Below are 22,111 nucleotides of genomic sequence, written 5' to 3' on the forward strand. Positions count from 1 at the left end.
AAACTTAGTACGCTAATTAAGAGAATCATACTCCAGAATCATCCGAGATCCGTTTCTAAAGATGTGACGAGATTCGACAAATGTGATGGATTGATTTAATTTTTATTGACACAGCTCGATGATCAATTTTGACACTATAACAATGTAGTATATTATATCACTCTCATATTAATATCTTAGATATAAAATAGTATTTAATTGAGTAGGAGATGAAGATTAACTCTTGTTTCATTGAAAATTTCGATTATTTATGTGAGATCAAAAAAATTGAGTATGGAAGATTTAATTATTTGCATTCTAGCACACAAAAATGCATGTAAAACTTATGATAATATATATATATATATATATGATACGATTTCATTATCAACAGAAGTTTCTTTGTTGCACATAACCCGTGTTCGATGGGCGCTTTTAGATTAGCACTAGCGCTTAGAGAGCACGATTTTTAGCGTGCCCTGATGAGATATCTTCAGATTTCACTTTTCAGGGTTTAATGAGCAAATATAATTTGTAGAGGATTAATATGCAAATGTGAAAAAAGGCGGTTTCCGAATACAAATTACTACACTCTTAATATTATTCATTATAGTCCAAAAGACCCATCGAAATTTCACTTAAGGGATTAATTAATACAGTGGATGAAAGGGTTTTATGCAAAGGGGTAAAATGGAACAGGGACTAATCTGAAAAATGTCATATTTAGATAAAAGATCGATCGTCGCGGTCGATGCGCCGCGATGCTTTTTGTTCTCCTTCGATGTTGGAAAGAGGGAAGACAAATTTTGCAGCTTTGCGGCTTGGATTTTCGATTCCGTTCTTTCCCCAGTCTGGGGAGGATTTGGGCTCGTCCAAAAGGGGGAAATCACAAAGAAAAGTGATCCATTTTGATCGGTGAGAGATGGGGAGAGAGGTGTCGAAGACGTTCTTCCCCTCCTCTCCTTGCCAAGAAATTTAGATTCTTTTTCGTGCAATTAACTGAAGAAACCTCCGTCCAGGGAAAAAAATCCCATCTTTTTGTGCTCCTCCTTGGAAAGAAACAATTTTTCTTCGTTAAAGCCGAGAAGAAGATTTGACGGCGCAAGGTAACATCGATTGTAACTGATTTGAACGGCATAAAGAAGGACCGATACCTGTCCGAGTTCTCCGTCCGCGGTCAAAATTCGATCTTTGGGGTCGTTCTCCATTCGAGGACCACCTCGACTGTGTTCTTGTCTCTGGCACAGTCATCGCTGGCATGGCAAGCTCGTCCGGATCGATCCACTACCGGAGGAAGTTCTTCCGGAGTGCAGCCCAGTTGATTGGCTCAATTTGTCTTGTAAATGCAGTGATTCATTTGTTATTCATATGATGCATGCAGCCGACGATACAAGTAATGGAGTTGCAAGAGATTCCAAAGCAAGCACATAACGATGGACAAGCTGTTCTGCAACTCCAGAAACCTCACTAGGAATGGGGCAAATGGTCGACACCAGTTCAGTTAGTTTTCATAGAGAAGAACTTTTGGCTGCCACAAACCTTCCATTTCTTTTCTTTCGTAAAGGCAATCTGCACATCATATTTATTGGCTGTACTCTAAACAGCTCAATTATACACTTCCACCAAGGGGAGACTGAGAAGCTCCAGTTACAGAAATTTAAGGAAGATTTCCTGTTCTCTTGAGACATTTTGGTACATGGATTGTAACCAAATCTGGTCAATATGATCTTTTCGCAAATTTAATAGACTCCATTTTAATGGTTTATCATAAGATTCTGGAGATTCTGACTTCACCAACTACCCATTGCCCTTCTTTGTAATTTCTAAAAAAATAATTCAGACTTCCATGTAAGATTGTTTTATAAAGCCATTGCGTTAATGGAGATTTCTCCAGGTTCTGTAAGAGCTGATCATTGCATCCAAAATCTTAATGGAGGCCAAACATTCCACACTGGCATTAAGACATCAAATACTGGACAGAAAATTCTCGAGCACACCCTTTCGAATCGAGCACCAGCACTCATTGGCATCAAATACTGGCATCGCCCTGACAGCAATAGCAGATAATTATCTTACACCACATACTTGAACGATCATCTGATTCATTAACATACACATGCATATTAAGCAATATGTCATCATAACAACGGATTCAGGTACATTAGCTGCTACAGTACCAGAGAAATGCATAGCTACTACTGGCACGTAATATCAAAAGCAATACCACAAGATAATCGCTACATGCAGCAACTTGTTCGGTCTAGTTCCTCCTCGTCTACATATCACATCTCTTGGGGTATTTCCTCCTCCTCGTCCTCGTAATCACCCTCTTCGTCGGCAGTGGCATCCTGATACTGCTGGTACTCTGATACGAGGTCGTTCATGTTGCTCTCAGCTTCAGTGAACTCCATCTCATCCATACCCTCCCCGGTGTACCAGTGCAAGAAAGCCTTTCTCCTAAACATGGCAGTGAACTGCTCACTCACCCTCCTAAACATTTCCTGAATCGATGTCGAGTTCCCAATGAAGGTGGATGCCATAGAGAGACCCCTAGGTGGTATGTCACACACACTGGACTTCACATTGTTGGGAATCCACTCCACAAAGTAGGATGAGTTCTTGTTCTGGACATTGATCATCTGCTCATCAACTTCTTTAGTACTCATTTTGCCTCTGAACATAGCAGAGGCTGTGAGATAGCGACCATGGCGAGGATCAGCAGCACACATCATGTTCTTAGCATCCCACATCTGTTGGGTCAGCTCGGGGACAGTCAGGGCACGGTACTGTTGTGATCCCCGTGAGGTCAAGGGTGCAAAACCAACCATAAAGAAGTGGAGACGAGGGAAGGGGATCAGATTCACAGCCAGCTTTCGGAGGTCAGAATTGAGTTGCCCAGGGAACCGGAGGCAGCATGTGACACCGCTCATGGTTGCAGATATCAAGTGATTCAAGTCTCCAACTGATAAGAGCAACCAAGATATAAGATTCCAAGTACCAGTTTTGCCAACAATAAACACAAATATTATACAAACAATGAATGCAAATAAAAAGCATAACAAGTCAAAGACACTACAGGAAATAACACGACCAAACCAAACAATTCAGGTTGGTTGTTTTCATTCAGTTTACACCAGTTCAACAGTGCTGCCATGTACTTTTTGTAAATTGGCTCATTAACTACCAAACCTACTGGTGTAACATGTCCTGACAATAGATGAGCATGGAGGAAAAAAGCAGTGCCGTTGTAGCATATTTTATAAACCACAATTTCGAAAAGTGCTTAAGGTGTAAAGCCTGAAACTATATCTTTTCAACATCACAGAAATGTGATGTTTACTTATAGAGGGGTGAAAAAAAAAAAGGGTTTTGTTTCTCATCAAGTGCCATTGTGGCCTTCCTCAGCATAAATGCTGTTGTATCATCTTCATGACAACATAACTATTAAACGTGCTATCATTATCAAGAAAACGACTCTGGCACAAAAGCAACTCCTCTTTTTGTTGCTAAACTGAAATAAAAACCATATTTCATAGTTTAACCACAAGTTTGAACAAGGATAAGAAAACATTAAATGGTGTGACTTACAGCTGGGAGTGGTTAACTTGAGAGTGCGGAAGCATATATCATAAAGTGCCTCATTATCCAGTACCATGCATTCGTCTGCATTCTCAACTAACTGGTGGACGGAAAGGGTTGCATTGTAGGGCTCAACAACGGTGTCTGAAACCTTGGGTGAAGGGAAAACAGAGAAGGTGAGCATCATCCGATCAGGATACTCCTCCCTGATCTTTGATATCAACAGAGTTCCCATTCCAGAACCAGTTCCTCCACCAAGAGAGTGGCATACTTGGAATCCTGAAAAGAAAAACACATCTACTATGAGTGAAAGTGCATTTTAAGTGTTAAATATGTGTAATAAACAAGCTCATGATATCTAAACAGTAAAGAAAACATCACATTCTACCAACTTTTGTAATAGCAAACAAAAGAATAAAAATGCCAAGATTAGAGAAATTTCTTAAGATTAAGTGCATTTCTACAAAGAAATTGAAGTTTAGGCGATAAGAAAGGGTTGAGTTCACTCTGAAGTATCAATAAGTATTGCTTTGATTTCATGGGATAACAAATCAAATCAAAAAGATATCAGAATGCAGAGAGAAGGCAATTATACCCTGAAGGCAGTCACAGTTCTCAGCCTCCTTCCTCACCACATCGAGAACCGAGTCAATGAGCTCAGCTCCTTCAGTGTAGTGACCCTTGGCCCAGTTGTTTCCAGCACCAGACTGACCGAAGACAAAGTTATCAGGGCGGAAGATCTGGCCATAGGTCCCAGTTCGTACGCTGTCCATGGTACCAGGCTCCAGATCCATCAGCACGGCCCTGGGGACGTACCTCCCACAGGAAGCCTCATTGTAGTACACGTTGACACGCTCCAGCTGGAGATCTGACGTCCCAGTGTACCTCCCGGTGGGATCGATCCCATGCTCATCACACACCACTTCCCAGAACTTAGACCCGATCTGATTACCGCACTGACCGCCCTGGACGTGGAGGATTTCTCTCATTGTTGCCTAAATCAAAGAAAACGAAGCAAGATTAGGACTGACAACGGAATCGGTTTCCCAAGGTTCTCCAAAACCCTCAGAGAATTCAAACCCTAATATTCAATTGAAGCGTAAGACAACAGATCCAAGCATATTCACCCAAATGCAAAGAATCGTGTAAGAAAATAGAAATCCTCGCATTCCTAAGCATTGGCTCTGGGATCTCACCACGATGGTGAAATCAAGAACTGTTCTGGGAAAACTCCCCAGTACAAGCCAAAACACAGAACAAAATGCAGATCCGTATCATCCCAAAGATCAAATCAACCAGATCAACAGTACAACATTCATCCATATAAAGCATGCCATAGCAATTCACATGAACTCAAACCCATTAAATTGAAATTTCAAAGTTTGTTCTCAAAGAAATGTGGGTAAAACCAAAAACCCACTCATATTCAAGAATTATACACGGATCAAAACAAATTGGTTCGAAATCTCGTGCAAAAACCCAAAGACTCTGTTTCCTCGATCGGAACGAACCATTCACCACAAAGAATTGCAAGAACCGTCGGGAAAAAGCAAAAGAACTCCATACCGCAAAGATCTTGGAGCAATATGCCACGAGTGGAAGGATGGATGGATCGCGGAATGGAGGGCTTACCGGCGAGAACAAGGGGATCGGGGTGGCTTCGAGAGTGTCAGAACGGGGTTTTGAAGGGCTCGAGGCGAGGCGAAGCCTTGCAAGGGGTTCATATAGGTGACCCAAAAGGATCGGACGGCCAAAGCTCTTTCCCTCCTTTTTCTCCTGACGATCTCTCGGAGGCCGTCCGATGTACAGATCGGACGGCTGTCGGACGCGGGTCTCGCTTGCGGGAACCGGTGCTTTGAGTTTTGAAAATGATAGATAATCTTAGATGACGATAATGCCCTTTCGAAGGATTTCAGTTAATGGCCATTCTATCCTCCATTTGTTTCGGGGTTAAGTCCGTAATTACGTGGCAGTTACACCGCAAACGTTGTCTCGTGGCGGTGCACATCAGCTTGACCTTTTTCTTCCAGCCGTTGGATTCGGAATTGGATGGCTCAGATCTATTGTCGCGTCAAGGGCCAAGTACACCCTCTCTATTGATCAATTTTGTTCAAATTTATCGATTATGAAAGGGTCGACTCCAATCGGCATAATTGGTTCTCTGTCAAGGGTGTTAATTCATCCTTGTGTCTCTTTCGTATTAGCGTGGGAGTATTGATGCGGTGAACTAGCAATGAAAATCTATAAGAGAGATGGTTTACTAAGATAATTTAATTTTGGAGTGTTGAGTCCAAATAGAGGAATCGGATCTGTTCGATCACGAGATCCTCTTTTAATTATTGTCATTTTCAAGAAATTTTTCGACTCGATCTCTTTGACGTAAGTCAAAGTAAGATTGAGAGGACAAATAATAATAATAATTTAAATTATATAAAAATAAGAGAGAAAAAAGTTAATATGGGTGCTTTATATTCTCGACTTGTGTTAATCGAGATGGTAAAGGTATTAATGAGGGTACGTCGTAGTGGATGAGTTAATATGAGTGATTTATTGTCAATCATCAATGTAGAGTGTTGTTAGCCATCAACATATAATTCAAGATGTCAACTAGGAGATGAAGAGGTTAGGACCTGCTATCAGGGATGATTACCGATTCCCATACGTTTGTTGTCATTTAGTTCGAAGGAAACTAGAGGATACCAAATTTGTCCCTAGAAATATTATATATATATATATATATATATATGTATATAAGAGGAAGCATTTATTTAAGTCCGAATGGCTCAACCAGGTTTAGGAGATCTTATTAATCATTAAAGTGTATTTTGATTTTGTCAGTTGCAATCCTTCAACTTGTTATATACTACTCATAACTTGCTACAGGCTAAGTATTACTAAGTTGAGGAAGTTCACATCAAATCATTAAATGTGACAGATTTATTTGTTTTCATATAGAATTTCATCTTAAGTTTAAAAGAATATATGAAAGTCAAAGTGTGTGAAAGGCTGAACATCTCTTTTCAACTTTACCTTCAAACCATTACTTGGAAAGACTGCTTAGGCAATAAAAAGGAGTGACAGGACATTTGGTCTCCATGCAAAAATTTGTTTTATCCAGCTGTGATATGTTTTGCTGCCACTGGATGTTGATGTGTGAAGCACAAGGAAGAAGACAAGAAGCTGGCACTGGCACTGACACTGACACTGACACTGAATTTCTCAGAAGTGTCACATGAGAGAAGACATGACAGCCATGTGATCTGCTTTCTACCCGAGCCTCTGTCTCAGTAGTTTCTCTTCATCCCCACCTCTGGATTACTACTGCTGTTTATTATTCATCAGCTCCTGACACTGAAGAATCCAACGAAGGTTGAGGTGTCAAGTGGCTGAAGAAAAACTGTGGGGGAGGTAGCTGTTGGATCACACTCAGATCCTTGAGTAGTTTAGAATCCAAGCATATTCATGACTTCATGGCAATCATACACTGTTGAGACTGGTTTCTTTATCCTTGCCATGACAGTTCCATGTGACAAGTCCACATGAATGCAGATCACAGTAGTAGATGCAGCAATAAAGTTTTTCCAATGGTAACAAGAACTGGTTTGACCAAGTGCAACTAGGGATTTGAGCTTGGCTACTATTTAATAGTCCCTCCTGACAGAATTGACTATGAAAGTCTCTTAGAAACATTAAAAAAAGTAAAAGACCACTTTGTTTGGTGCTTTCACTCATTTTTTGGATGGTCCAAATTGTAATGTGCCTTCAGTCTGTATCTGAAATTTTAGATTTTGATGACATTGGTATGTGATGGTTGTATCTTGCAATCTCTCTATGAAGAGCCAAATGGAGATTATTTTTGAGCTACAGAATCAGTGAGTGGTAAGTAGACAGAGCATCCCTTTCACTTTGACTTCTTGCATCTTCCACACAAACAAAATAGTAATTCTTTCAAGATGTATTTGATCTAGCTCAGACTTTGCCATTTTCTCCAAATGTTTCCACATGCTTAAACTAGTTGCATGATGTGGTTACTGTCTCCTCTTTGAGGTATACCTGTCATGTGTTCCCTGAATTCCATGCATCTTGATGAACATTTAAAACAAAACTTCAACATCTTTAATGGATTTTGCTGGCTTTGACTTCTATCTGCATCTGCCAACTTGACTACTTGGTCATATGAAAGACAATAAATCATCATATTTTGCAGGGCAGTATCTTTATTGCTTTGTTTGCAGAAGTTCATCCACTGTGAGTCAAACCCGAAGACCAGCAGATATCTGAAACCCATATAATGTCAACACAAATGCCAGCACATATGTCATGGTTCCATTCCATTTGGAAAGCCTTTATCTATAAAAATTACTGACAGTCTTCATTCTGCAAACCATGTCAGTGATGAGGGATGAGAGATTTCCCACCTTAATTTCATTACAGTCATTTGGCAATTTTGCTAGTCAATTACTTTACAGGAAATTCAAACATATTTCTATTTGGCACTTAGTTACCAGCACCACAATGGCAGTGTCACTTGGCGCTGCACTAATACTATGATAAAAAAAATATTTAAGAACCAACACCAACCAAATACCCAAGCAAGAATACAAAGATAGCATTCTCAACAAGCATAACAAAATTGATCTTTTTAGTCTAATTAAGCATCATTATCATCATCATATCAAACATAGCAAAGCTGTCTATATACCATGATCAGTAGGAAGATGTCTTGCTAATCCGAAAGAGAAATAACATGGTAAACATACGATGAATTTTTCCCAATAACTGGAACATGGATCATTAGATTGCTTGTTTGGGCATTCATTATGTGTTCTTATATTGGCAGTGACAGCACAGGTCACATGCTGCCTGTGAAACCTTTGGACATGGCAGTACACTAGGGTCCGCGATCCATGTTAGCTCATGAACAAGGAGCTCATTGAATAGTACTCAATTATTTGGCATGACCATGTGAACTATATTCTCATCCTGATTAAAGTCTAGATTAGGTTATGCAATGACAATTATCCTATCATCATGCCGTCATGCTTTTATGAACTAAAAAGATGGAGTGTGTAAGAGACAGATTAAATGGACATGCTTCTTCTGACACATCAAAATTTAAAGGTACTAGAAATATGGAGCATTAATTGTGGTCCTATGTGTGGGTTGGATTGACAGGACTCAGAATCTCTGTGGTCAACATGAGTGCAGTAGCCAAAGCTCCTTGCAACTGACAGGCATTTCTTCATTCATTAAAGATTGAAGAATACTAAAGCAAGGCAGCATTAATTTTCATTGCAAAGGCCAGCATGTGAGACACATGATCTTGGAATTCAACAAGCAACTGGAAATTGCTTTGGTGCTGTCCCATTATGTTCTGAATTATCAATTTTTTTTCTTGAATTATTTGACCTTTTTACTTGCATGTAGTGTTTCTCCAATATTATTCTGGATCATTCAACATGTTTCAAGATATTATTAGTGACACAGAATCTCCAGCATATATCGAAATTCTTTTGTTATCATGCTTTGTATCCAAATGACAAACTTGTGGACATGCTTTGCAGAAATAAAATTAACTATATGGTCATGTTCAACTCCTCCCAAGGCATTCAACATGTTGAAAGGGCGAGCAATGGATCAGCAAATATCAAAATCTTAACAGTTAGTGTCAAATCACGAATCAAAATAATGCTCTGTCAGAACAATTAGAACCTCTTTTTCTCTCTGGAGTCATCTTGAAAGGGAAATCTTTTTCGTACAATTCTTCAGTGGCACGAGATGAATAGCTTTTGCTAAAACTCCATGCATTTTTCCAATGAGCTTGAGTGGCTTTGTATAACAAGAATTCTCCAGTATTTGCTCTGCAACTAAGTGATCCCATAATATGACAATATCAACGGCTTCAAAAAAATGTTCATGGTTTGGATGACCTCCCAATACATGGATAGAGCAAAATATGCAAGCAAAGAACCCAACAAGGTAGATGAATCCATAGTAGGTACAGGTAAGTGGCGCTGTTCCATGACCATAAGAGCTGTGCCAATTCCCAGAAGGTACCGATACTTGTCTTTCCAAAATCCTCAAACGAACCTCTAGATGTCAGTAATGCAACTGTTGGAAACCCAACCACAGCCAGAGCTAAATTGCAGATCACCAGTAGTGCCGACCTGAGACAAACACTTGCCTCCACCTGCTTCCTCAGAGGTTGAACTAACAAACACATTGGAACAATCAGCATGGCCCCAGTCTGTGCAGTTGAGAAATTGATGACTGACATTAAGCTCAGACCCATTGAGGCAGCAGCAATCATCACAGATTTCAGAAGTTCCCATCCACAATGGGTGGAACAAGTGCCCAAAACCAGGTAGCAGATCAGCAGGGTTCCGATGGCTATTGCAGCCCAAACTAACATGAGATTTGTTGGGATTATAAGGGGGAGTTGGGAAAGAATGCTCGGCAGCAATGACACGATGATCCCCCATAAGTGAATCATGAATACCACTTTTGCAGCTTGAAGCCATTTCCATGATCCAGAGCTGATTTCTGTGTGACTGGCACATCCAGGTTCTGGGTTCATTTCATCTGCTGAAAGTCCTAATTTATCACTACCAGAAAAGAGAGCAGCAGCGACTATTGGAAGAGGAGCTATTAGCAGTGCAAATGGAATCATGTAAACTCCGACAGACACAAACTTATGAGGAGCTGTTAAGAGATAGAGGAAAAATGACTGATGAAACTTCTCGAGAAGGTTATTTACTGAGCGGATGACTGCTTCAATTAACCTGCATAAAAAGTTAGATGCATTTCGTAGATGTTAGCTAACAAGTTACAAAATTCTACCTGATTTTGGTCCTTGAGTCTGCAATATAAGATGTCTTTCTTCTACAATAATAAAGCTATTTCAAAGGTGGCATTCATACTCAATAACCATTTCAACTCATTGAACAATTCCATATGGTGAATAATAATGATGAACTATGAAGTTAACATATATGACCATCATGGATACCAGCCATGGATTTAAATTTACCATTCCTAACCTAACTAGGCAATAAACTTACCAATACCTAACTGGCTGACATGGAACATATAGATTTCTTTTATTTTTTATATATTTAAAACCCCTCCCTCAATTTCTCAGTGTTCCTAAAGCAGACTAGAATTCTCTGTCTATATTGATTCAAATTTAATTTAGCTAAACTGATAAATCAACTTTAGGTCCTCTAGAGCCCGAAAATTTATGTGCTTACTCTAGATCCTATTTCATTAAGTGTACCACCAATGCTCTAATGCAAAAAGTTAAGTATGACATCTTTCAAAAAGAAACTATTTTTTTATCGAATATATCAATGACCATTCCGCATTGTAAGATTAGGCAAAAGTTAGAAGCTACTAAAATTGGAGTAAGCCATGTAACTGAAATTTTTACTCTATAAAACAATTTAGTAGTTAATACCCTCCTACCAATTGGTTTTCTTTCGGTTCCTGTTTCTTTTGAACCTTGAATCAAAAAACATATGATGGGATATTGATATTATTACTTCAGAACATGAAAATGCATAATATAAAATGCCAAACACTATAGTGTATCAGTGATCAGAATAGACATCCTTAAGAGCTACCATCAAAATCATAAATTAAGCCAGACAATGAAAGAGGTGACTAATTAAGAGCTAGCAGTAAAAGCACAAAATAATTTGGACAACCAAAGAGGACCAAACAAGAAAAGTCTTGAATCACATAATAATCCCAAAGCATCAAGTGCCCAAAGCGACATGTGCAAATGATTTATAAAGATGCCTACGGAAACTAACCTGCCACTCCTAAGAAGAAATGCATATCGACTGTTGTCATTATTAAGAGGGAATCTGGGGGAGAGCTCAAGAGTAACTGCATCCACTTGGTAATCACGGAAAGCCCCATGGGACCCAGTTGGCACACCAATGGCCTGCAAAAATGAAAAGCAACTCACTAAGCTTGGCAAGCAAACCAAAAATCAGCAAACTCAAGGTCTATGATTTCAACCTGATAATAAATTGAGCTTGCAAGATTGGCAGTGCCTTCAACATATTCGGCAGCTATAATATCAAATTTCCATTTTGGATTAAATTGTTTGGCCAGTTTACCAAACCATTGCAGCATTTCACCAATAAACTTGAGCAATGCAGATTTAAGTAATGATTGCATGGTTTCAATCTTTACATGCAGACCTTGTCTGTGAACTGCTAAATAACGAACAATACTAATAAGATCAAGATTAGGCATCTGGCCATTAGATGCCTCTGCATGTATAGTAACACAATCTCTTTCTTCCTCCTTGTCCACGATCTGTTATATCTGTTTGCTTATTGCAAGTTTTGGTTATTTGTTTTTTTTTTCCAATAATAACTGCACTTTTCTTTGGTTATTATTAATCTTACACTGCCCAAAAATTTCAGAGAAATAGCAAAATTGATAGGTCAGCAGATGGTGGATGTGGGTGCTGAATTGTATTACCACAAATTCCAACCTCATGCCAATCAGTTCCATCCTCTTCATTTTTTCTCTTCCATCACTAATACTTTGGAGATGCAAGATAACTCTAGCTGCACATCATTTGGTCTCAATTCTGTTGGTATTATACAAGAGCTTCGTGGTGATGGGAAAGAATCGATTGTGTTGGTAACTCCTTACAATGCAAAGAATCTCAGACAGGATGAAGCCTTATCACTAGGGCTTGCCTTCTCAATTTTCACTTCTTAGCAGAGTTACATGGCTTGCAAAGGATATAGTTTGGTTAGCTGCAGATTCCAGATATGGAGAGTATATAGCAGTTGATACTTGGCTAAAAGACTACCATAATCCTTCTTTCCTTAGTGATTCAGGGAAGATAGTTGCTGGTATATGTTTTGAAGAAAATATTCACCATTTTATGGATCAATTAAAGGTTAATGGACCAAAGTGTAATATTTTTAAGCGTGCTGGAACTATGGCTGCTGCTCGTTATGAGATTATCTTCAATAAACACAAGTGAATTTTATTGACTGATTCCAAAACAATGTCTGATAACCTGTGGAAAAGGCAACGGTAAAATAAATGAGGTATAACAAGCAACACCCTCTATCTAATCACTCAGATTTTCTTTATATTATAAACTACCCTTCTTATTACTTTTGTCCATGTCATACAAGGTAAGTCTCTTAGTTACCATCCCTTAAAACAAAACAAAGAACCTCCTCAAGGATTGGAACTGTCTAATCACCATTGCGCATGTGTGAATAGAACAGTCATCATTTGTAATACCAACTACTAGATCATACCCAATCCCCTAGCTAGACCATCTTCTAAACCATCCCCAATCTCCTGGCCAGACCATCTCTAGACCACTCCCAGTCTCCTAGCCAGAAAAACATATATCATCTTGTCCATAAACATGATATGTCAACACCTTATTAACTGGCTATCCAGTTTGTCAATTCACATGATTTTCTATAAAAATCATGTGAATCAACAACAGATAGCAGTCATGCATGTAGGTGTCATGCATGTTTCAGAAAACAAAAAATTAAGCTTGACCAAATGTTAACAGAACATATATAGTAATTTTATCACATGCCATAAAAACCGTGTGAAAAAATACACATTGCAAAATAGTATTGATTATTGCAAGTCAGTGTCCATGAAAAAGCATGCACATGGCAACTGAAAACAAGTGAATCAGTACCAACCTAAGAAAACACACTATGGATCTGGTGCCACATGTTTCAACATCTCATTTATAATAAGGCATTAAACTTCCAGAGAACGACCAGGAAAAACCAAAGTTATCCATGAAAAAATCAAGTTTATAAAAAAACTATATACACAGAAGTAAACGGACATACATTCCTGCAGCTTTTGTGTTTTCTTTATCAATCATTTCCTCGACAAATCTGTTTGCTTCGAGTACATCCTGAGAAGAAAACATTGGATTGGCAGAACCTGTTACCAGATCCTTTTATTGGTCAAGTACATTCAATGCTAATTAATCAGTTATAAACTTGAGCAATAAATGCTCATAGAGAAGGTATTACAGTCAACCATTCATTAAGAATGAACGACATGCTCAGTTCAGAATTTTTACCAGCTTATTTTAAAGGGACATGCATCAAGACTTGGTTCCATCTCTAGATGTATGATTCTACATAAAAGACATGCTAGAGCATACAAATCATTATTTCAACGAATATAACAGGGTAAAAAAATATGATCATTTTGATCAATGTAGGTTGGGTTTGGTCATTGAGTTGTTATCGTTTTTTCACTTTCCTTTTCTACAAAATTGAATTTTACAAGACACGATGGCTCTCCCATCATCATATGTCCGTTTTAGCCTGAGCAACATTCCCTTCGTTTTCCCTAGAGTTCTATCACCTAAGAATCTGACACACATTCAGAGGATCTACAAATCATAATGAGACTATCAAAGAACAACCAATTGGAGACAATTAAGTAGGCATTCGATGCATAAAGATCCAATGCAGGGAAAGAACCGTGAATTGATTAGGGAGGCAGGGCAATTTTAAGGTCGGAGAAGGTACCAACCTGGCATCAGCGCGTTCTCGGAGACGTAAGTGTTCTTGGCCAGTAAGGGGAGGAGGAGGAAAGCGATCGACCCCGCTATGCAACACACCACGCTTTGGATCAGTCAGAACTCCAATAGCATCAACCAAAAAGAATGTAAGAGAGAGAGAGAGTGAGAAGGACGAAGAGAGTACCTGACGAGAACGCTGTGGGCGACGAGGAACCCGGCGAGGCGGACGATGAGCCTGGATCTGGGCCTCGTCCTTGGTTGACGTTTCTCTTCCGCCGCCTCCGCGGCCATGATCGCCGAGGGAGGACTCCGCTGATACTTCCTCGGGAACCAACCGAAAGGAGAGGCGCAGAGGAGGGCGGCGCTGGAGACGACGACGGAGCGAGGCGACGAAACGAACGGCTGGCCGAGGTGGCGTTACTTCCACTCGAGCCAAAACAACGGTTTCGGAGCCCGAACTCGGCCTAACGGAATGATGTCGGGTCTCGCTTTGATCCACGGCCATATCAGACCCGAGACCCGTTTGTTATGCAGGTGGAATTCCAAGACCTCCATCTTAATGCAAGCAGGAATGCAAAGAATCCCCTGCTTCTGCCCACGGCCAAGCATGCCTCCATGAGGATAGGGAAGACATCGTCAACAGCACGCACCGGCATCCGCCACATCGTATGGGTGCATCTGCCATCACCCACCACTGAAGCAGTGCCCAAGACCCAACCATGCTCCTCCTCTTTCTGCCACTGTGATGACCTCACTGGCCAGTGCTGCTTATAAATGCCGAATCCAGAGATACACTCTCCTGCTGCGATGAGGAGGCAACGGAGCTGCAGCAAGTTCTTCCAGGTCTGCAAGCCGTACGTCGCCATGATCTTGCTCCAATTCGGCTACGCCGACATGAACATCATCACCAAGGTCTCCCTCGACGACGGGATGAGCCACTGCGTGCTGGTCGTCTATCGACATGCCTTCGCCACCTTGTCCATTGTTGATTGTTGAGAAGAAACATGTTAAAGCGGAATAATTCTTATCCTCTTTATGTATCAAAATAGGTTTCTCATCAAAATACCAACTTGATATCCAAATACAAATATCAACCAGCACAGCATAAACAATAGAACAAATAATCAATCACACGGTGAGACCAAATCCTTTTAACATGGAAAATTCAATATAGGAAAAATCACGGGACCGTAGTCCACCACAAACTTCCACTATCAATAATAATGATAACAAGTTTATGGTATATCTTCTCTAGAATAACTAGAGGATCAGAATAACATCAAGATCATAGATCTTGGCTCAAGAAAAGCATATCTTCATCACGTAGGATGGATCTCCTCGTAAGAGAATTCTAGGTCTCACAAAGTGGATATCGCAGGAAAGTACCTTAGAGAGGGTAAAGTGCAGATCAACACCATTAGAATTGTAGAGTTTGCTGTAAGAATTCTTCACATAAAATTTGGGCCGAAACTGATAACGTTTAGCCACCTATCATCAAGCAGAAAACTTAAAAACTTAATCTTTCTCTCTTTATTTCTCTCTCCTCTTTCGTATGCACGTCGTAATCTGATTTTTTTTTTTCTCACCTTTTCTCTTTTTTTTTAATTTTTTTTAATTCAATAGATCCAATTATCCAAGACCACGTATAGACTGTACCCAACATCCATAGCCCCCTTAGCCTCATCCTCGAGAGGTAAAGGCGCACAGACTTCCGATACAGACTTGTGAGCTCTTGCACTCATCGTGCTTGCTCACCTTCGCCATCTTCATGCAGAAATTTGTGCTAGGGCTAATAGTTTCATGCAGATATTTGTACCTTAGCTTGATGACATAGTTGTCAGCTAATAGTTTCTGCAAGACTTGACGCCATGTTTGACATGGTTTAGGCCGGTCATAGACCAGAATTTCTACTACGCCGGGTTGAAGTTCACGTCGCCCGCCATGACCTTCGTGCTGGCCGTCCTATGCAGGTAGACAAGTTCGATCGCAGCTCTCATGGCTCCATTACAAGTGCAAGTGCTGCTAATCTAATGCTGTCGTCCAATGACAGGATGGAGAAGGTTGATCTGAAGAAGGTGAGATTCCAAGCCAAGGTGGTCGGGACGCTGGTGACTGTGGCCGGGGCCATGTTGATGACCCTGTACAAGGGGCCTCTTATGGAGATGGTGTGGACGAAGCATATGCATGACCGTCCCCACCAAGCCAACGTACCGCCTGTTGCTGCAGCGTCGACCGACAAGGACTGGTTCAAGGGCTGCATCTTCCTTGTCATTGCAACCCTGGCTTGGACTTCTCTCTTCATCCGCCAGGTAATCCTTGTTTGATATGTAACAGTTGCAGTGCCTCATAAAGTTGTTCTTTGTGGCAATTCGTCCTGCTTCAACAAGCTGCAGCCTTGAGAAGATATGATGCTCCCCTCTCACTCACCTCATTGATATGCTTTGTGGGCACTCTGCAAGCCATTGTTGTCACCTTTGTCATGGAGCACAATGTTTCTGTGTGGCACATAGGGTTGGATATGGACCTCGTTGCTGTTGCCTATGCAATCAGTCTCTCTCTCTCTCTCCTCCTCCTCCTCCTCCTCTCTCTCCTATACTTGCAAGATCTCACGGGGCATTTGCTGCACTGCCTACTATGTTCAAAGTCGGGTGATACAGGACAAAGGGCCCGTCTTTGCCTCTGCCTTCAGCCCTCTGACGATGATTATAGTTGGCCATAATGGGATTTCTTCATCCTTGCTGAGAAGATCTACTTGGGAGGGTAAGCTTGCCACATTCATACACCACGTCCAAGAAGAAAACTGATTGCTTTACGTCCATCAAAGAAAGTTGATACAGCAACACCTCTCCGAATAATAAAATAGATCATCATCTTGACTTACACAGTTGTCCACCATATTTTCTTGTGGGTGCTGAGTAGTTGGATCAGTTCTTATTATCGTTGGCCTCTACTCGAATCTTTGGGGCAAGAACATGGCGAACAAGGAGAAAGAGTGGGAAGCCATGGACATACCTGTCCATGGAAATCGTTAGATCGGATGGAGTTGAGCGGGAGAAGAACAATTAAGGAAGAAGATAAAAGTTATGAAAGAAGAAGAACAATGGATGGAGTTATGAAAGAAGAACAACTAAGGAAGAAGATAAAAGTTATTATAATATCTTCTAATAGTAGTTCATCTTTTTTTCAAATATCCAAGACATTCTTCTTCTTTTCGAAGATTTATGTCCCTATGTTAAAATCTTTCCTCATCCAAAATGGTCAACTAAGACCTTTTTTTTACTAAATTAAGTTTAATCTTAATACTTCTCCTTAAATTTAATTTTTCTTTCATCGATCTTGGTCTTGATAAATAATTAAACTCTAAGTGGTTTAGTGAACATATTGACTATTTGGTTTTGAGTCAATGAGTTCAACTTTATTTGAAGTGAAATTTCAAATCAATGTGCTTGCTCCTTTCATGATGCATTAGATTTTTTGCTAGTACAATGGTAGATTTGTTGTTGATACAAATTTATGTTGCTTCTTGTTTGATATGTATCTTCTTTGACAAGCTTCTTAACCATATAGCATTGCATACACATGATGATGTCCCAACATATTTAAGTTGAGTGTTACAATTGATTGCTTTTTGACTGTTCAAGTAATTATGATATCTCTCATATAGAACATAAATTCAGATGTGCTTCTTTTATCATCAAGGTCTCCTCCTAAATTATTATTAGAATATTCAAGAAATTAAAAAAGTATTAGAACTTGAATAGAATAAATCCCAGGAGAGAGTGCTTTTGATGTAATAAAAATTCTTTTAGTAACCTTCTGATAAATTGAAGTAGGATCTTCTATAAATCAACTTATTAATCTGACACCATATAGAATGTTTAATCTTGTGCATGTTAAATATCTCAAACTTTCAATCAACTCTTATAAAGAGTCGCATCTATTGCTTTGTCTTCATCATTCTATTAGTGTGCTATTTGGGTTATAATCTTTCATCTTAAATCTTTTGAGAACTGGTCTTACATATACTTCTTGTGAAATAAAGATATCTTTTTTGCTTCACTTGTATGCCAAGAAAATAAGATATCAACCTCGTGTGGGTCATATCAAACTTCTTTATCGTAGCTTGCTTGACGTCTTGAAACATATAAGGATTATTCCTTGTGAAGATCTATTTGTCTATGTACAAGCAAATATATAATATGCTTTCATCTTCTTCTTTAAAGAAAAAAAAAATACTCATAAAGATATTGCATGAAACCATTAACCTTAAGATAAGCATCAATTCTAGCATTCTAAGTCTTCGGAGCTTGTTTTAACCTATAACAATTTTTTTTCAATCTTATCTTCATGTCCTTTCTCAATATATTCGATAGGTTGTTTAATATAACTTCTTTAATAAAATCATTTATTGATGTGGACTTCACATCTAATTGATAAATTTTTTATTTGTTTTGAGTGGCTAAAGAGATAAATAATCTAATAATTTTTATTCATGCAATAGGAGCATATACCTTATCATAGTCAATATCAACTTTTTGCTTATATCCTTTAGCTATTAGTCTTACTTTATATTTTTAAATTTCTCTTTATGTGTTCTTCTTCACTTTGAAAATCCATTTATCTGTATAGATTCATGACTTTAGGTAAAGTTGCCTCTCTCATGTCTTATTGTTCTTTATGGTATTGATTTTCTCATCTATTGCTTTCTTTCATTTTTTTATCTTTGATTACATTGTCAAGAAAAATAACTTCTTCATTAGCATAAAGATAAACAAGATTGAGTTAGGTTTGTATCTCATATAATTCTTGTATGCTCCTTGTTTTGTGTTTCTGGTTAGATTTTCTTCTAAAGACAAACTTGATATAGGAGATGATGAAAGTATAAGTATAAGCATAAAAATATGAAATATGCTATATTAAATGTAAAAATAACCTTTATGTATCATATACTTAGATCTAATTAACGATGCGTAACTTTTGATGTCAATTGTTCAGATGGATGAATTAAGGGATTAGGGGAGAGGAAGATTGAGAGAAAAAATCTTAATCTCTCAACTACATTGAGTAAGAAGATCATCAATTAGCCCCGAGAGGTCATGCTTATTTATAGGCGAGAGCAGAGAGTCTAGGATAAGTTATTAGAAGAGTTCCTCCCATCAAGATTATCTCCTAACAATCCTACTTTATTTTTTTCTATTGATCAATAATCATTATTGGAATCTAATCATATCTATAATATATCTTACTTAATTAAATAGGATCACATAATCTAACAATAAATTCTTTATTTATCACTTTATCTTTATCTTCATGTTGCACCTTTTGTGCTCCAATTCTACACTTTATCTTCATAAAACTCCACATCTCTACTCACATGTATTTTGTGTTCTTTCGGATCAAATAACATCTAGATTTTAGATAGGATATTATAGCCAATGAAAATATATTTGGAGCCTTTGTTATTTAATTTTATTCTTCATTGATCTAAAATATGAACATAGGTAATGCATCCAAAAATCATTTAAGTAAGAGATGTTAGGCCTTTTTCTTTTCAAAAGATTCATATCGTTTTTAAGATGTCAAAATTTTTCTTCATTCAAGATGATCCAATAAAATTGTCTTTAATTAAGTTAAGCTTAATCTCAAACCATCACCGTGATCGATAAGGTCACCACAGACGTTTCCGATCGGGCTGCAGAAAAATCCCCCTGAAACCGAACGAGCAAGGAGAGAGGCAAACAGAGTGGAGGAATTGAGTGGATTCAAGTGTTGAGGAGGAGCTCTTTTGATCTTTCACCTCTTGTCTGCTTTTTCTTCTCTGGTAGTTTTCTTCTCTTCTTTCATGGCATAGTTCGAGCGCTTCATGTAACCCATGGTTTGCAGCTCGGAAGGAACGCTAATGGAGAGCTCCATGTCCCTTGATTCAACTACTCCAATTGCTTTCCATTTAGCATCCAACGAACAAATACTAGTGGCTATGGACAGAACGATACTGATATGGTGATGATACTGATATGGTGCGATATCTGAATCAACATATGAATGTCTCTTTAGAGGAATGCAAAGTCTGCATGGAAGTGGCTATGGACAGAACGATCGCATGATTCATTCAACAACAAGTCGCACATATTTCTGCAGTTCATAACCTCACCCGCTAATCCTGCAACCTGTTGCGAGTGCAGTACATGGTTTGGGCCATCTTGACATGCATCAGCTCAAGTGTTGATGATTTGTATTGACAACGTGAAACAGACGGTAGTGCATGCACAATGCTTAGCGAAGCACCGATGGAAATAAACTAAGGTTACAGTGGCAGATCTCAGCCCCAGGTCACAAGTTGACTCGTTCAAACATATAGAACGGCCATCGAGGACAGAACGAGAAGAAGATTACCAGGCGGCGGAGGAGGAGGAAGAGAGAGAGAGAGAGACGGAGAGACGTCGCAGGCGAGCTGTGCTTCGGCTTGTCTCCGTCGCAAGTGCTTTGGCTGCCCCTCAGATAGCCACGTTTCCGGGAACGAAACAGATCCGTCCGTTCGTTGTGGTTTGACTGGATCTGACCGTTAGTCGAAGATAACGAGGCGGTCGAGGTTGCTTTCTTTTGATCGTCTATTACTTGTTCTACTTATCTTATCATACCCATTTTGCTACCGCGCGTTGATTCGACAAGATACATACGGGCCTTAGATATAACCGGGGCCCACTGGTGGGCCCCACGTAAGACATAATTGGATCAGATCTTTGTGATCCCTCTTCGTTCCACGTGTAGGATTTTATTGACTGACAGACGACTGTCAACGTAGCATCAATACGAGTATACAAACGCTGCAAACCAAGACCGGTTCCCACTGCGACGCCGGCCACAAACGTAGCCTTCTCATGTCGTCCACTGATCGCCCATCTTAGCCGCAGCTCGCCACAGTCTCCCCATCTCACAGAACACGTCCTCCGTCGGCAGCTCGTGCCGGCAGCATGGGCACGTGTTCCGCTTCCCCAGCCACCCCAGGACGCACCCCCAGTGGAACCGATGCCTGCACGGCAGCTCGCACACGTCCCTCCCCGCCGCCATCTCCTCCTTGCATATCACGCACTCCCACCCTCCCGTCCTACACTCCACCGACGGCAGCGCGACCACGGCCGCCACCCACGCGCCGGCTTCGCCGTCCACCTTTTGCCCGCCGCCCCCAGTATCCGAGAGAGCTTCCGTCAACCGCCGGCACTTGACGGCGGCGTCGACGTAATGGCGGACGACGGCCCATGCATCGGTTCCGAGCCCCGAGGGGCTCAGCATGGAGCGAAGAACGTTGTCAGAGACGGCTGAGTGCCAGTTGGAGAGGCGGGCGACGGTTGGGTCGTAGGCGTCGCACATGGCCAGGAGGAGGAGGGCTGCGTCGAGGTCACGCAGGCGGAGGGGGTGGGAGGGACCAGAGAGGGAGGGGAGTAGCTTGCGGAGACAGGAGAGGAGATAGCGGGCGAGGAGGAGAGTCTTCTGAGGGAGGGTGAGGGAGCGGAGGTAGGAGAGGGTGAGGGAGAAGTGGAAGGGGGAGACGAGGAGGAAGGCGAGGCGACGGCGTTGGAGGCTGAGGTCGTAGGACAAGGAGCGCGCGACATCCGAAAAGGAGGCGGAGGGGAGGCCCAGGAGGGCGGCCATTACGACTTCACCAGAGGAGGAGGGCAAGGAGAAGTCCATGGGGATCGGAGCAGAGCTTGCAAGGCTGCAGAGGAGATCAGAGGGCGATGTGCCATGAACATGACACCTATATACTGTTTGCAGAGTGGGACTAATTGGTCCAATAAATTATTTCTATTATTCTAATATGAAGACATGAATCATAGTAACAAAATAATAGTAAGTTTGGCATCAGCATGAATAAAAACACAGCATTCTACACCCAGCCGTAACACCAAGAAAATACATTTCGATTATAGATTTCAGACTGAGTTCAACCACTATACTCAAGTAATTCAGGTAAAAGGAATGAAGTGCTAGATCAGCTTATGA

At 40.3% G+C, this 22,111-nt stretch overlaps 2 protein-coding genes and 1 pseudogene across 3 annotated transcripts; 1 reads left to right on the top strand and 2 right to left on the bottom strand.

Moving 5' to 3' along the window:
• Nucleotides 1-2,064: 2,064 nt before the first annotated feature.
• On the bottom strand, nt 2,065-5,237 carry LOC135583949 (tubulin beta-1 chain). Of its 2 annotated transcripts, none has more exons than XM_018826835.2 (4): nt 5,191-5,237; nt 4,154-4,553; nt 3,568-3,837; nt 2,065-2,941 (listed from the first exon to the last, which is right to left on the bottom strand). In XM_018826835.2, the coding sequence occupies exons 2-4, from the start codon at nt 4,545-4,547 to the stop codon at nt 2,262-2,264; spliced, it is 1,344 nt and encodes a 447-aa protein (XP_018682380.1). In that variant the 5' UTR covers nt 4,548-4,553; nt 5,191-5,237; the 3' UTR covers nt 2,065-2,261. The 2 variants fall into 2 exon arrangements, with proteins under 2 accessions (XP_018682380.1, XP_064968897.1); XM_065112825.1 differs by having other exon boundaries at nt 5,125-5,236.
• Nucleotides 5,238-14,884: 9,647 nt separating this feature from the next.
• On the top strand, nt 14,885-17,142 carry LOC135587010 (WAT1-related protein At5g07050-like; annotated as a pseudogene).
• Nucleotides 17,143-20,766: 3,624 nt separating this feature from the next.
• Nucleotides 20,767-22,070, bottom strand: LOC135614938 (E3 ubiquitin-protein ligase SGR9, amyloplastic-like). Its single transcript, XM_065112829.1, has one exon. The coding sequence runs from the start codon at nt 21,797-21,799 to the stop codon at nt 20,987-20,989; it is 813 nt and encodes a 270-aa protein (XP_064968901.1). The 5' UTR covers nt 21,800-22,070; the 3' UTR covers nt 20,767-20,986.
• Nucleotides 22,071-22,111: the final 41 nt, after the last annotated feature.

This window comes from Musa acuminata, chromosome BXJ2-6, assembly GCF_036884655.1.
Source record: "Musa acuminata AAA Group cultivar baxijiao chromosome BXJ2-6, Cavendish_Baxijiao_AAA, whole genome shotgun sequence".
Classification (NCBI taxonomy): Eukaryota; Viridiplantae; Streptophyta; class Magnoliopsida; order Zingiberales; family Musaceae; genus Musa; species Musa acuminata.